The following is a 17,558-nucleotide window of genomic DNA, read 5'->3' as shown; positions in this document are numbered from 1 at the left end:
TGAGGGTGAACGTGAGGATCCCTCTGTTATTTTCTTGCTGTGTCACCCTCCCTGAAACTAAAGGATTCATTTCATATGTCACACTAGAATATGCATAAGTGCCACTTGGACCTGCATCATTCATGCCCTTGAAGTTGGCCTCTTCATTCTCATTGGCATCTGTTCCAAGTTCCCCATTTGAACTTGCTCCATTCTCACTATCCTCTATTCTCGGTTTTTGTGCATTCTGAGCTTCATTAGTTTATTCTTCAGGATCACCCCATTCTAGTACATCTGAGGTTATTTCTTCACTGCTCATGTCCCAATTCCAGCCTTTATTTTCTTCAAAAACAACATCCCTACTGACAATTATTTTCTTAGAAACTAGATCAAATAATTTGTAAGCTTTTGATTCACCACTCACTCCTAACAAAACACACTGCATGCTTTTATCATCCAACTTAATTCTTCTCTGGTCTGGTACATGTACGTGGGCCAAACACCCAAAGACCCTGAAATACTCTACATTTTGCTTCAAACCACTCCATGCTTTTTCTAGAGTAGAGTGTTGGATGGCTAGAGTAGGACTCCTATTGAGCACATGCACACACTACCTTACAGCTTCTAGCTAGAAAACTTTTGGAACCTGTTTATCTGTAAGAATGCACCACACTAAATTCATCATAGTCTTGTTCTTTCTCTCGGCGACTCCATTATACTGAGGAGTATAGGTCGTGGTTAATTGTTCGGTGATGCCATTTTCTTTGCAAAATTCCTCAAACTCATTTAAGTTAAACTCACCTCCTCTATCAGTCCTTAAACATTTGAGGTAGGCTCTTGTTTCCTTTTCAACACATGCCTTGTATCTTTTGAACATGGTAAAGGCTTCTGATTTTTCATGCAAGAAGTAGATCCATGTCTTTTGACTAAAATCATCAACAAAGCTTAAAAAATACCTCTTGTTGCTATTTGATGCTGAATTTATGGGGCCATATATATCTACATGCACCAATTCCAGCTTTTGTGATGCCCTCTATAACTCCTTTTAGGAATAGATCCTCTGTGTTGTTTGCTAGTTAGATATGTTGTGCAAACATGTGCACATGCTGCCGGTGAAGGCATACCAGAAGGAAAACCATTGACCATCCTTTTGGATTGAAGGGTTCTCAACCCTTTAAAGCTCACATGGACAAATCTGCAATGCTATAGGTAACTTTCATCCTCTATCACAGCTTGAAGACAAGTAGTAGCTTTAGGAATCATTATTGCGAGCACATCAAACATTATGTTTGTACTCATTTTGGCTTGAATGATTAAGCCCTTAGTAGGATGGAAAACTTTACACTTCCCATGTTGAATCAGAATAGTTACTCCTTTGTCTTGAAGTTACCCCATGCTTAACAGGTTGTTTTTCAGCTCAAGAATGTAATAGACTTTTGAGATTACTTGAGTAATTCTATTTACTTTCATTCATGCGTTTCCTTTCCCCATAACTGCTATCTTTGAGTTGTTGCCTAACTTTACTGTGAGTCTGAATTGATCATCCAGTTCTAAGAACCATTATTTGTTCCCACTCATGTGATCGCTACATCCTGAATCAAGAAACCATATCTCTTTTCTTTCCCCATGGTTAAGCTCTTTATAAGCCATTAATAGTAATTCTTCTCCTTCATCTGTTTCTGCGTAATTAACTCCTTTCTCCCAAATAGGACACTCATATTGGAAATGTCCTAATCTGTGACACTTGAAGCATTCTATAGTAGCCTCATTAAATTGTAGTCTGTCACGTCCTCTTCCTCTTCCTCTTCCTTTAAACACTCCTCGACCTCTTCCTCTACCAATGTTTTCTTCGTAAGTAATCTTGAGAGCCTGCTCTTCTCCTCAATGACCATTCATTCTTTGTTCATGAACCAGTAGACTACTCTACAGCTCATCAATGGTCAATGTATTTAAGTCCTTTGACTCTTCGATGGAACAAACCACATAATCAAATTTTGAGGTCATGGACCTTACAACTTTTTCGTTGATTATGGTTTGGCTCATCGTATCACCATGAGTCTTCATTTTATTAGCTATAGTGAGAGTGCGACCAAAGTAATTGTTAACTGTTTCTCCCTCTTTCATGTGTAGAGTCTCAAAATCCCTCCTAAGTGCTTGTAGCTGTGCTCTTTTCACCATAGTAGAGCCTTGTGATTAGTACTTAAAAGTGCATGTTTATCAAGGTTTTATATCATCATTTTGCACTTGAAGTATCAATAACTCCTTAACTAAAGCATGTTTTATAATAACAAGTTTGATATTATAAGATACCTTAATTAATGGTAAATGCTCATTTTAAATGCACGACTATCACATAAATAAAAGGATTGATTGATGAGTTTAAGCATCGAAAGTTAAAGGACAAAGAGATGGCCAAACTTAGAAAAGAGATGTCGGTGCAGTCCAAACCGGAACATTGCTCAGTAATTGGATCATATCTGCAGCTCTAGATCTCGGATTTAGGTCCATTTTATATGGATGAAAAGGTAAAACATAGGCCTACAACTTTCATTTGGACACCAAGATCTAAGAAGGCCGTTTTCAAGTCCAAATTATAGGAACAACGAAGAAGTCCGAAGCTGTCCTGCAGCCCAGACACTATTCAGTGTTCAGCCCATATCTTGAGTTCTAGAAGTCCAAATGACCTCATCTTTTTTTTGTTGGGAAGCTGAGACAATTTCCTAGAACATTCCTGAGGATTCTGGGCAAATTATGATGTTAGCAATGATGTCTTGTTCAGACAAGAAGATAAGGATTGTCACCAAGTCAAGATGTGGCCACCCACTCATCAATTAGTCAACAAATCAATAGTTCCAAATTTTGACCTATAAAAGGAGGCACTTACCATGTATTGAGGCATCTTGGTTTCCAGATCAAGATCATGCTCTTGCTTTCTCTCTTTGTATTGCTTATGTTTTGCTTTCATTAATATCAAGTTTATGCACTTCATTTCCTTTCCTTTACTTAGTTAACTTCTTTCTCATTTATGTTCTTATCTTGTTCATTTATGTTTCTTTCTTTCATTATGTTTAGCTAAGTTAATTATGTCAAGATGAAAAGGGTACATTAATGGTGTAAGAATAAGTATAATATAAACTTAACATGGACCTTAACGTTGGATACTAACATGTTTTATATTTGTTATCTTGTTTACTTTTAATACTTTGCTTGTTATATGGTTAATCTAGATTTATGTTGTACAACACTTGGTACAACAAATACTTGGCACTTTCATAGCCCATACTGTATGGTATAACCGACACCTGAGCTATGAAAGGAACTTGATTTGTTGTTAACATAAGTTATAATCATGAATGCCTGCCAACATTTACAAGTATTAGCTTTATTCGAATAAGATAACTAATGTAATCATGTTAACAATTTATAATCTGATTGGAACCTCCTTTATGTGTGGTTTCCAATTGAGTAATAAGAGGCTATATTATACTTGTTTGAAAGTACCATTAGTGGATCCTCTAACCTTGACATTTGTTTTATCATTGTTTAATCCTTACGTTAATCTTTCATCTTAAAGTTCTCATTAATTTCTTCAACTTCTACTTTTTTTTTTTTATTATTATTTACATTCTGTTTATATTTATATAATATATATCTTTGATCTTTCATAAACTCAGTATATAGGGTGGAAACCTGTGACCCGATCTTTTAGATCATTCTCAGGTATAACAACGCACGTACTGAGTATAATAATAATTATTATTGTTATTATTGTTGTTGTTGTTGGTGGTGGTGGTGGTGGTCGTGTTGTCTTGTTATTTATAATTTATACAATCAACCTTCTATGGTTCGACCCGGTCTTGCCGGATTATTTATTACTTCGACACTCCTGCACTTGGGAGAAGACATCAAGCTTTTGGTCGTGTCAAGTTTTTGCGCCGTTGCCGGAGAGGTAAATTCTTGTATAAATTATAATATTTAATTTATTTTCTCTTTTCAGTTTTCATTTTATCTATTTTTGTTTCCTTTGTTTTGTTTTGTTTCTTTTTCTTCTATTTTCTTTTCTTGCTTTTATTTCTCTTTTTACACGTGCATGAGAGTTTGGTCACGTACATTAAGTGGTCGACTTTGTAGGGTATCCTCATCATTTTCAGAAAATATGGCTGAAGAAGATAATCAATCGCTTCATAATGAGAATAACCGTATGAGAACACTTAGAGATCACATGAATCCCACACGAACAAGTGCACCCTCATGCATAGTTTTCCCTCCTGATGCATCTCATTTTAATTTTAAGACATACATTATTCAACTTTTACCTTCTTTTCATGGTTTAGACCTAGAAAATCCATACTTGCATTTAAGGGAATTTGAGGAGGTCTGTAATACCTATAATGACTCAAATTGTAGCATGAACACTATCAGATTAAAGCTTTTTCCTTTTTTATTAAAAGATAAAGCTAAAACATGGCTACAAAATTTGAGACCAGGATCTATTCGTGTTTGGGATGAAATGCAACAACAATTTTTTAAAGAAGTTTTTTTCCGTCTCATACAACAAACTCTTTCAAAAAGACAAATCATCACTTTCACTCAAAAGCTAGGAGAAACATTTTACCAATGTTGGGATAGGTATCGAGATTTGCTTAATACTTGCCCTCATCATGGTTTTGAAACATGGAGATTGGTTTCACATTTTTATGAAGGGTTAACACCTAGAGATAGGCAAATGGTTGAATTGATGTGCAAAGGAACCTTCGAAGATAAAGACCCTAATGAAGCAATGGAGTACCTAGACTTGCTAGCCGAAAATGCTCAAAATTGGGACACCACAGGTACTTATGAGGCACCAAGTAAAGCTCAACCTCATACATCTAGTGGAGGTATGCACAACCTTAGGGAAGATCATGACCTCCAAGCCAAGTTTGCATCTTTAGCTAGAAAAGTCGAAGCACTTGAATTGAAAAAGAGTGGTCAATTAAAATCTGTTCAAGTCATTGTGTGTCAAATTTGTGAAACCAATGAACACTCAACAAATGATTGTCCAACTTTGTCTTCTTTTAGGGAATGCCTTCATGAACAAGCCCATCCTTTAAACAGTTTCCAGAGACCCAACCATAACCCATACTCACAAACGTATAACTCTGGTTGGAGAAATCACCCAAATTTTAGTTGGAAGAGTGATAGTAATAATGCACAAACTTCACAGCCACCATTTCAAGCACACCATAATTTCCAAAATTCTCGTGGATATGCACCTCTTTATGCTCCACCTCCTAGAAGAAATTTTGAGGAAACATTGCATGCATTCATTGAAAAGCAGGAGACTCAATTTGCTCAAAGCATGATCAGCAAATTAACATCTGCTCTCAATTTCCAAGAGAAAGGTAAGTTTCCTTCTCAACCACAACAAAATCCAAAGGGGCAATACAATGCAAATGCAAGTGGTTCTGGAAGCCAACACATGGATCAAGTCAAATCAGTCATCACTCTTCGTAGTGGTAAGGTTATTGAAAAACTCATTCTTGAACCTTGTGAGAAAGATGATGAGTCTATCTCTGAGGGTAAGGAAGGGGTTGAACCTGAACATTGCAAAGAAAAGGTTGATTCCCCGCCAGCACTCCCATTTCCTCATGCCATGACCAAACAAAGGAAGTCAATCACAACTCTGAATCTTTAAAACTTTCAAACAGGTAAGGATCAATATACCTTTGTTGGATGCTATTAAACAAGTTCCTTCCTATGCTAAATTTTTGAAAGATCTGTGCACTGTGAAGAGAAAAACTGAATGTGTAAAAGAAGGCCTTTTTAGCCGAACAAGTAAGTGCCATTCTTCAGAACAATAATGCTTTGAAATATAAAGACCCTGGTTGTCCTACAATTTCTTGCTTTATTGGAGAACATAAAATTGAAAAAGCCTTACTTGATCTTGGAGCTAGTGTGAATTTACTTCCATATTCAGTTTTTCAAAGTCTCAATCTATGTGAGTTAAAACCAACCTCTGTAACTCTTTTACTTCCTGATAGATCTGTAAAAGTGCCTAGAGGAATAGTTGAGGATGTGTTAGTACAAGTTGATAAATTCATTTACCCTATGGATTTTATTGTCTTGGACACACAACCTGTTGAAGCATGTAATTCATTTCCTGTTATTTTAGGACGTCCATTTCTTGCAACTTCTAATGCATTGATTAATTGTAGGAATGGACTGATGAAACTATCATTTGGAAACATGACATTGGAGATGAATATTTTCAACATTTGCAAGCAACCTGGAGATGATAATGATTTACAAGAAGTAGATATTATTGAAGAATTAGTTCATGATCAACTTGAATCTACTTTGAGTAAAATTGAGTTGGATGAATCTGAAGATTTGTAAATGATTTATTCTCAGGAAGAAATCGAGAACAAAAAAGGCACTGAAAATGTTGATACGGATCAATTGACAAGATTGACAATAGATTCGACATCTGACATCACACCAATCGATGATTATTTTCCTGAAGAATCCTTACTTTCTCATAGTTCAATGCCTTGGTTTGCTAAAAATATCAATTTTCTTGCAACAGGAGATTTGCCAGCTCATTAGAGTACCGAAGACAAAGGAAAGTTTTTGAACGAAGTGAAGAACTTTTACTTAGATGACCCTTACTTATTCAAAAATTGTCCTGATCAAATATTTCAAAGATGCATTCCCGACAATGAGGTAAGTAGTGTCATTAAACTTTGTCATTCTGAAGCATGTGGGAGTCATTTCTCGTTGAAAAAGACGACTGCAAAAATCTTACAATGTGGATTTTATTGGCCCACCATGTTCAAAGACGCATATGTGTTATGCAAAACTTGTGAAAATTGTCAAAAGTCAGGATTCATTTCAAAACAGAAGGAATCTTTAGATAATCTTTTATTGATTTTAGAGGCATATCCTGGTGGAGATGTGCATTGTGCATTTCATGACTTATGACTCCATTTTCATAAAGAATATGCTCAACTTAGTCTTGGGAATCTGACTAAAAAAGACATGTTTGCCAGTTTTTAAGAAAACTGGATGGGAAGCCTATCCCCGACCCATAAAGGGTGTTTAAGCCATTCTTGGACGTAAAACCAAAGGAAGATGTGAGCCACAATCACAACTACCTGTACATACACATGCTTTTTCAAAATAAATAATTAATAAAGAGAGAGAGTGTGAGACAACAGCTGGCCTACATATAGGTGGTATGATTGCATTTTCAATTTTTCATCTATAAATTCTTCTCTTCCTTCCCTTCATTTCTACTCATCCCATACATTCATCAAATATAGAAGTGTGTAGAAATGGCAGGTTCCTCAAGTCATCACATAAGAAATATTTGTGTTTTCGGTGGACCCAGCCCTGGGAAAGAAAAAGAGTTTTTAGAATCAGCAAATCATCTTGGTCAAGTACTAACTGAGAGAAAGATTCATTTAGTGTATGGGGGAGGCAGCCTTGGGTTAATAGGAGGTGTGTCAATGGCTGCATTTTTGGGAGGCAGTCAAGTTTTGGGGGTTGTCCCAAAAGCTTTAGCAACTAGTGACATCATTGGAAAAACAATTGGAGAGGAACTACAGGTCCCTACAATGTCTGATCGACTAAATGCCATGTTTAGCCATGCTGATGCTTTCATTGCCTTACCAGGTGGTTTGGGCACATTGGAAGAGATATTTCATATTTCATCTTGGGCCCAATTGCACATTCACCATAAACCTATAAGTTTGTTAAATGTCAATGGTTTTTATGATAAGTTGTTGTCTTTCCTTGATCAAGTTGTGGAACAAGAATTTCTAACATCTTCGGCATGACAAATCATAATCTCTGCTGCTACTCCTGAACAATTGATTGACCAACTACAATCTTTCATCCCTGTCATTGATCCCTGCATGAGTCGCCTAGATTGGTCAACTAAGAAAAGCCGTGAAAAGCTTAGATTAGATTTGAGCCTTCATCTGTGAAACCTTATGTCTTTTGGTTTTATTAATAGCATATTATTGTGTTTTGTTACTTCTTATGTTTGTTTAAGTGTGTTTCAGGTTTGTCATTGTTCGTTGTTTCAGGTGATGTCTTCTATATTCTATCTTTCTACCTTCGAACATTGAGGACAATGTCTCGTTTTGGTTGGGGGGAGAGGGTAGTAGTTTAAAAAAAAAAAAACTAACCAACTAACTGTTTTTGTTTTTAAAAAACCATTTGGCAAAATTGTTATTACTAGGATGGCAGAGTAAAGAGGAATTATTCTTGAGACGCATCTTAGTAAAAATTTTCTAATGGTTATTTGCAATATTCATAACAAGGCCTATTAGAATACTTCTTGAAATATTCAGGTTTACAAACTCTCGCATTGTTATCACTTGATTCTGCTCCTATACTCATTTAACAAGTATTATTAAACCTTCATTTTCACACACACACTTTAACATATGATTGTGGGTTGCACATTGAATTATTACATTAATTATGTTCTTTTGTTGAAGGTAACAACTAAGGGAAAGGGATAGTATATAATTTGCAAAAACAAATAAAAAAAATGATAGTATTGATGATAATAAAATGTGGATAAGTTTGGTTTCGTAGCCTCCCTAACCTAAGCAATTAAGCCCGAAGGGGTGTTTTAACACCTAATACCCTAAAGTCAACTGACTTGGGAGCTATTGGCCCAAAGCTTGTTACATGGGTTATGGAGAAAAGCTTAAAGGAATCAAACATTGCACTATCTACGTATCAGTATCTGCAACCCGAGTTGTTAAGCTCGTAGGGGTGTCTCAACACCTAATGCCCTAAGACCAACTGGTCTGGGAAGTCATTAGCCTAAAACTCGTTACATGGGTTAAAGATACATTGTGTTTTAAGTTGTATGTGTATATAAATAAAAAGAAAAAAAAGAAAATAATAATAATAATAATCCCAACCCAAGAAAGTTCACCTTAAACATTTGAACATAATATTGTTTTCTTCCAAACAAAAGCCCCATCATCTATGTTTTCATTGAGCACACAAAAAGAAGGTTTATTAATATCTTAATTAAGAAGTATGAAGCAGGAATATAAATTTAATGAGAGTTTGTTTATCTAGATAGATTAATGGAAGTTGAATGATGAATGCCTTGCTTTGTGGAACTTGCAAATTGTTTCTCTATTTTAACGCTTTAGATTACTAGGGACTAATAATAAGCTGGTTGGGGGGTGTGATTAGTACTTAAAAGTGCATGTTTATCAAGGTTTTATATCATCATTTTTCAATTGAAGTATCAATAACTCCTTAACTAAAGCATGTTTTATAATAACAAGTTTGATATTATAAGATACCTTAATTTATGGTAAATGCTTATTTTAAATGCAGGACTATCACATAAATAAAAGGATTGATTGATGAGTTTAAGCATTGAAAGTTAAAGGACAAAGAGATGGCCAAACTTAGAAAAGAGATGTCGGTGCAGTCCAAACCGAAACATTGCTCAGTAATTGGATCATATCTGAAGCTCTAGATCTCGGATTTATGTCCATTTTATATGGATGGAAAGGTAAAACATAGGCCTACAACTTTCATTTGGACACCAAGATCTAAGAAGGCCGTTTTCAAGTCCAAATTATAGGAACAACGAAGAAGTCCGAAGCTGTCCTGCAGCCCAGACACTATTTAGTGTTCAGCCCATATCTTGAGTTCTAGAAGTTCAAATGATCTCATGTTTTTTTTGTTGGGAAGCTGATACAATTTCCTAGAACATTCCTAAGGATTCTGGGCAAATTATGATGTTAGCAATGACGTCTTATTCAGACAAGAAGATAAGGATTGTCACCAAGTCAAGATGTGGCCACCCACTCATCAATTAATCAACAAATCAATAGTTCCAAATTTTGACCTATAAAAGGAGGCACTTACCATGTATTGAGGCATCTTGGTTTCCAGATCAAGATCATGCTCTTGCTTTCTCTCTTTGTATTGCTTATGTTTTGCTTTCATTAATATCAAGTTTATGCACTTCATTTCCTTTCCTTTACTTAGTTAACTTTTTTCTAATTTATGTTCTTATCTTGTTCATTTATGTTTCTTTCTTTCATTATGTTTAGCTAAGTTAATTATGTGAAGGTGAAAAGGGTACACTAATGGTGTAAGAATAAGTATAATATAAACTTAACATGGACCTTAACGTTGGATACTAACATGTTTTATATTTATTATCTTGTTTACTTTTAATACTTTGCTTGTTAAATGGTTAATCTAGATTTATGTTATAGAACACTTGGTACAAAAAATACTTGGCACTTTCATAGCCCATACTGTATGGTATAACCGACACCTGAGCTATGAAAGGAACTTGATTTGTTGTTAACATAAGTTATAATCATGAATGCCTGCCAACATTTACAAGTATTAGCTTTATTCGAATAAGATAACTAATGTAATCATGTTAACAATTTATAATCTGATTGGAACCTCCTTTATGTGTGGTTTCCAATTGAGTAATAAGAGGTTATATTATACTTGTTTGAAGTACCATTAGTGGATCCTATAACCTTGACATTTGTTTTTATCATTGTTTAATCCTTACGTTAATCTTTCATCTCAAAGTTCTCATTAATTTCTTCAACTTCTACTTTTTATTATTATTATTATTATTATTTACATTCTGTTTATATTTATATAATATATATCTTTGATCTTTTTATAAACTCAGTAAATAGGCTGGAAACCTGTGACCCGATATTTTAGATCATTCTCAGGTATAACAACGCCACGTACTGAGTATAATAATAATAATTATTGTTATTATTATTGTTGTTGTTATTGTTGTTGTTTGTGGTGGTGGTGGTGGTGTGTTTGTCTTGTTATTTATAATTTATACAATCAACCTCTCTGTGGTTCGACCCCGGTCTTGCCGGGTTATTTATTACTTCGACACTCCTGCACTTGGGAGAAGACATCAAGCTTTTGGTCGTGTCACCTTGGTACTTCTGTTTCATGGAGTCCCAAATTCCTTTTGAAGTGTCTCTATTTAGTATGGTTTCCATGACATTTCGATCTATGGCTTGAAAAAGGTAATTCTTCACCTTTAGGTCCTTCAGCTTTTGCCCTTCAATCAGTTTGCGTTGTGCTTCTATTTGGTCCTCACTCAGTTTGTGTTGTCCTTCTGTTGCTCCTGCCATAGACATAGATCCTGGCTCAGTCCTCTGTGTCACCTCCATTGACATGATCCCATTCTCTATGAGATCCCAGTAATCTTTGGAGCGGAGAAAGTTCTCCATCAACATCGCCCAATGATCATAATGTCCATCAAAATTAGGAATGGCTGCCTGCACGAAACTGCTATTGTTGTTATCCATAGTTATGTTATTTCTCTTAGAGAAAGAAGAGAAGTTGAATTTTTCTTTTGTTCCTCATACACACACTCACACTCACACTTAGGTCTTCTATGATGCGGCTCTGATACCAATTGTTAATACACTTACAGTTCTTGAATCAATAAAATCAAGATTTGTATGACTCTCAGCATTTATTCATTATCAACATATGGCTTATAGAGCCATTGACAAAAGCTTTATGTTGTGCATGCATTATGCATGTTGACAACTAAGGAATAACCGAATTGCAACAAAATAAATTCCACCTGTAATAATATGATGTATGGCAACAGAATTACCAGAAAAGTAAGCGGGAAAGTAAGTAATGAAAGAAACAAACAGACTACATTGTTCTTTAACAATCCATCAGAAGAGAGTGTAAAAATCAAGAAAAAATACATATTGAACTCATCCTTCACCCTCCCTTTTATAATGAATTTTGAAAGCAAAATTTTTTTTTCTTCGCTTACAAGTGGCAGCCAGGGTTGCCGGATTACAAGGGCGTTGGAGTCATGGGTAGTGAGTCTAGTGACTTGTTGATTTCCCTTGAATGCGTCAAAGTTGATGTCTCTTCACCACTCTTGCCTTAATGCTTCCGTACAGGACAGATTAGTAGCCTTGTCATACTTCAATAATTGTGTTTGGTTATTTTTAAAAAATAAAAAAACTGATAAAAATAGTTAAGATAAAGAGGAAGTGTTATTTTATGATTTTTGTTTTAGAATATTATAAATTCATTTTAAAACTGTTTTACAAATATATTTATTTTTATTCCTACAACCAAACATGTTCGCTCTTTTCTATAACTATCCTTATAACTATTAATACACTAATCAAATATAGTCTAAGTTTCTCGTGATTCCTCGTCATCCAAATATTTATGGAGTTTATAAATTTTGTTTAATATTTTGAACCACTAATTGTATATCTGATGTTCTGATTCCTGCTATCCTAACCGTTTCCTTTTCTTGATCACATAAATTTCCCTCCATATATTTTTTTTCATCTTCAAAAAGAGAAAACAAAGGAAAGAAAGATCATAGCAATTTCTTGCGCAAACAAATACGACATGTCCACTTCTATGTTACTTTGACCCTTGTAGATTGGAAACCGTACGTACCTGTAATCCATCTGTTACAGAAAGCAAAATAGTTCAAAGTTTTCCTGGCCAGTTGCCAATGGACACTCTTTCTTCAATGCTAATTATTATTGCGAATCTACTCCTTCTATTCTCTAGATTCTGTAATACATCTAATACACTTACTTTGTCTCAATCTATCCGTGATGGAGGGACCAGAACCTTAGTTTCGAAAGATGGAAGTTTTGAGCTTGGTTTCTTCAGTCCTGGAAGTTCCAGGAACCGTTATGTCGGAATATGGTACAAGAACATCCCAGTTAGAACTGTTGTTTGGGTTGCAAACAGAAACAACCCAATCAATGATTCCTCTGGCTTCTTGATGTTAGACAACACAGGAAATTTTGTACTTGTCAGCAACAACAATAGTACTGTTGTTTGGTCATCAAACTCAAAGAAAGCAGCGCAGAGTGCAATGGGAGAACTCCTGGATTCTGGAAATCTGGTCCTAAGAGATGAGAAAGATGCCAATTCTGGAAGCTATTTGTGGCAGAGTTTTGATTATCCATCTGATACATTGCTTCCAGGAATGAAGCTTGGATGGGACTTACGGATTGGACTTGATCGGAGGCTATCAGCATGGAAGAGCCCTGATGATCCATCTTCGGGAGATTTTACATGGGGAACACAACTACAGGGTAATCCCGAGTTAGTTATGTGGAAGGGGTCCAAGAAGTACTATAGAAGTGGTCCATGGAATGGTATGGGGTTCAGTGGTGAGGCGGCGTTAACTTTTAATCCAGTTTTTTATTTTGATTTTGTCGACGACGGGGAGGAGGTTTATTACACATACAACTTCAAAAATAAATCATTAATCTCGAGGACAGTTATGAACCAAACTACCGATTTTAGGCTGCGTTACATCTGGAATGAAATCAATCAGACATGGGTACTTTTTGCAACTGCGCCGAGAGATTACTGTGACACTTACAATCTTTGTGGTGCCTATGGAAACTGCATCATTAGCCAGTCGCCAGTTTGTCAATGTTTAGAAAAATTCACGCCTAAATCACCTGAGAGTTTGAATTCAATGGACTGGACTCAAGGGTGTGTACGAAATAAGCCACTAGATTGCCAGAAGGGAGATGGATTCGTTAAATATGTTGGTTTGAAATTGCCAGATGCTACAAATTCTTGGGTAAACAAAACTATGAATCTCAAGGAATGCAGGTCAAAATGCTTACAAAACTGTTCTTGTATGGCATATACAGCTACAAATATTAAGGAACGCAGTGGCTGTGCTATTTGGTTTGGCGATCTGATAGATATTAGACAGTTTCCAGATGCCGGGCAGGAAATATACATTCGCATGAATGCTTCAGAATCAAGTGAGTGCTTATCCTTACTCTTAGTTAATCCATGAGTATATAGATTATTATTTAAACATCATTTTGTAGCTTCTCTAATTTTTTTTAGCTGTATGGTAACTGTATTTATTTCTTTCTTCTTTCTTATCGACCATGTAGAGGCTAAAGCTGCATCTAAGATAAAGATGAAAGTGGGAATTGCACTATCTATATTCGTGGCCTGCGGGATGCTTTTGGTCGCCTATTACATCTTCAAAAGAATGGAAAAAATCATAGGTAAATTTACTTTGATTGCTTGCAGTAAATAAGCATCTTTTTTTTTGCGAGTTTAATAGAATGGAACAGCTTTTTAACTGGCTTTGAGCTTACCGTTGGTTAGAATTTGGAGAAGCCGAGAAGGTTCAATGGATTTACAATTACAACAACTGAAATAACTACATGATTTAGCCTTGATTAGATAGTAACATTCAGGAAACTTACTGAGTGAAGTTCAGTGTTGCCTCAGTTTTGTAATCATTGTCTTAACTGCTATCTTTGATCTGAACATTCAAAATCTTAGCTCATTAATCATTTCTCCTCGTTTATCGTGCATGTGATTCCCATTTTCAACTGTCTGAGAAAACAGGAGGAAACAGAGAAGAAAATGATCTGATAAATAGGGGACCAAAGGAAGACTTGGAGCTACCCCTATTCCAGTTCACTACAATAGCCAATGCCACCAACGCCTTTTCGTTCAACAACAAGATAGGAGAAGGTGGTTTTGGACCTGTGTACAAGGTAAATTTCTCAAAATGACTATATTAACTTCTAGTGCCCAGTTTTATTGAGATAAGCATAAGAATCTTGGGATGCCATTTTCTAGGGTACTCTAGAAGATGGCCAAGAAATAGCAGTAAAAACGCTATCAAGGAGTTCTGGACAAGGATTAAATGAGTTCAAAAATGAAGTTATACTGATCACAAAGCTTCAGCACCGAAATCTTGTAAAACTTCTTGGCTGTTGCATTCAAGGAGAAGAGAAAATTCTGGTTTATGAATACATGCCCAACAGAAGCCTCGATTCGTTCATTTTCGGTACTTTTCTAAACCAGACAAGCTTTGTCATCCTATCGTTACATATTTCTTTGATTTTAATACAATCAAGGTTGTTTCTAAGTGTTTAAGTGGCATGTTGCACTCACAAACACTTGACAGATCAAACAAGAGGCAAACTGTTAGACTGGTCCAAGCGTTTCAGCATTATATGTGGTATTGCTAGGGGGCTTCTATATCTTCATCAGGATTCCAGATTGAGGATTGTACACAGGGATCTTAAAGCAAGCAACGTTTTACTTGATAAGGATATGAACCCAAAAATCTCTGATTTTGGTTTGGCCAGAATGTTTGGTGGAGACCAGACGGAAGGAAACACAACCAGAGTTGTTGGGACTTAGTAAGCACTTACCAATTACATGCCATAATTTATTATTTTTATGTTATATTTTGTTAACAAAGCACATAATTTGTTTTCTGTAGAGTCAAACATAAGAAATCTGTTTATGAGGCAGATGCAATACTAGTATACTTACATTTATGTGTTTGTGTTTAAATGACATTCGGCAGTGGTTATATGGCTCCTGAATATGCTACTGATGGGCTCTTCTCAGTGAAGTCTGATGTTTTTAGCTTTGGAATCTTAATGCTTGAGATAATAAGTGGAAAGAAGAGTAGAGGATTTTATCATCCAGACCATAGCCTAAGCCTTATTGGGCATGTAAGTGTCAAGGTTTCAATTTCTTACTTGCGTGTACTGAACAGGTGTATGACGGAAAGTTCCTTATCTTTTCTAGGCATGGAGATTGTGGAAAGATGGAAAACCTTTGGACTTAATTGAGGCGTTCCCAGGAGAGTCATGCAATTTATCAGAAGTGATCATGAGATGCATAAACATCAGTCTCTTGTGTGTGCAGCAGCATCCCGATGATAGGCCAAGCATGGCCACTGTGGTTTGGATGCTAGGAGGTGAGAATACACTGCCTCAGCCAAAGGAACCAGGCTTTTTTAAGGGTAGCGGTCCGTTCGAACCATCTTCTTCATCAAGCAATATTGAATTATATTCGAACAATGAATTTACTGCCTCAGTCTTGTATCCTCGCTAGTTGATTGTGCTGGATGAAATGTTCACAAGTTTTTGACATGTTCACTCGCAGAAGTCATTAAACCTATTTAAAGGTATATTTAGTTTTCAGAGGTATTGGTTGATTGGTTTTGAATGCATTTTGCTTTTACCTTTGTTGTAATCCATTTTTGGGTCCCACAAAAAAAAAATATATATATATATATGATATATAAAAAGATTAATAATAATAATAATAATAATAATAAATATAAATAATAAAATAATAATAAATAAATAAATATAGATGGAAGAAATTATAAAAAATAATAAGAGGCGGGAGCGCTCAGAAAATGGTCATATATAAAAATTGATTACGGAGTATAAAAATACAAAGATTAAAATTATGACAGTATATCCTTGAATAATGAGAGCCCTGTTGGAAAAAAAATTTTAATTTGAAGAGAAAAATCCAAAATTGGATGTTTATGGACTCAATTAGATTTTTTTGAAGGTTTAATTGAATTTATAGAGGTTTTGATTACAAGAAAAAATTGATTTTTAAGTCAATTTGGGATTTAATTGGAAGAAATTAAAGTTTTGGGGTCAAATTATAATTTTTTAGAGTTCATTTGGTCAAATCAGGGGCTTAATTGCCAATTAGGGATTTAATTGAGAAAATCTGAAACCAAGGACCAAATTGAAAAAGGCACGTAAATAGAGGGTCTGTAATTGATCGATTCAGGGACCAAATTGAAGAAATTGAAAGTTTATTAATCAATTGAGGGTCAAAATGCACAAATTCAAAACCAAGGACTGAAGTGAAAAAGGCGGCCATCTATAGGGGCGGTGATTGAAATTGGCAAGGATGCAATTGAATTAGTTCTTAAAATCAAAATTACATTGTGAGGACTTAAAAGAACAAAGGATAAATTAAGGACTGATTTGAAAACAAATATGTTGGCGCCACATTTAAATGAAACGACGCGTTTTGTATAAAACGACACCGTTTCATGTTAAAAAAGAAAGAAAGAAAGAAAGAGAGCAAAACAATGTCGTTTTGAGCAACATTGTTCCTCTTTCTCCTTCCCCTGGACGTGCAGCAGGGGAAGGCAATTTTATTTTCTTTTTCTTTCTTCACTAGCCCCTGCACGCCGCATGCCCTGCCAAAGCCTGAAGCCCTACGCACTCTTATTATAAGAAACCGAGGGAGCCACGCCCTGCCAACCACGCCCACTGGTCGGCCAACCTGGCGTCGTGACAGGGTAGTAAAGGCCTACTCCCCATGCGCAACAATAGGGCGGCAATAGGGATGCTCCCACTCCCTTTGCCCTACAAATATCACCCAAACGCCAGCACGAGAAAAGAGGGAGAAGAGAGGAGAAAGAGAGGAGAGAGAAGGGAGAGAGGAGAAAGAAAAGAACAAAAAGGAAAGGGACCGAAAGAAAATGGGGAAGCAGGAAACAGGAGAGAACGAACCAAAAGGGAGAGGGCAGAGAGAATAGAAAGAGAGGAACCGAAATATAGTGAGAGGAAGGAAAAGCTTGGGATGGGGGAGGAAATTTAAAAACAAACCGGGAGGATAAAGGGAAACCATTGAAAAACAAAAGAAGAGGAAAGGAAACGGAGGAGAAGGGAATAGCAGTAACCTATCTCTCCGCCGCTTGAAACAGTAGCACCGCTGCTTGG

At 35.9% G+C, this 17,558-nt stretch overlaps 1 protein-coding gene across 2 annotated transcripts; it reads left to right on the top strand.

The window, feature by feature from the left end:
* The first annotated feature begins 12,314 nt into the window (after positions 1–12,314).
* LOC118045255 (G-type lectin S-receptor-like serine/threonine-protein kinase At4g27290) lies at positions 12,315–16,020 on the top strand. 2 transcript variants are annotated; one of them, XM_035053837.2, is made up of 7 exons: positions 12,316–13,796; positions 13,935–14,051; positions 14,401–14,552; positions 14,638–14,848; positions 14,969–15,206; positions 15,377–15,527; positions 15,604–16,020. In XM_035053837.2, exons 1-7 carry the CDS (start codon positions 12,512–12,514, stop codon positions 15,910–15,912), a joined length of 2,463 nt encoding a protein of 820 aa, XP_034909728.1. In that variant the 5' UTR covers positions 12,316–12,511; the 3' UTR covers positions 15,913–16,020. The 2 variants fall into 2 exon arrangements, with proteins under 2 accessions (XP_034909729.1, XP_034909728.1); XM_035053838.2 differs by lacking the exon at positions 15,377–15,527 and having other exon boundaries at positions 12,315–13,796; positions 15,572–15,727.
* Positions 16,021–17,558: the final 1,538 nt, after the last annotated feature.

Source organism: Populus alba, chromosome 1, assembly GCF_005239225.2.
Source record: "Populus alba chromosome 1, ASM523922v2, whole genome shotgun sequence".
Classification (NCBI taxonomy): domain Eukaryota; kingdom Viridiplantae; phylum Streptophyta; class Magnoliopsida; order Malpighiales; family Salicaceae; genus Populus; species Populus alba.
Note: the sequence above shows the minus strand (reverse complement) of the source record. Positions and strands in the feature narration are given on the sequence as shown.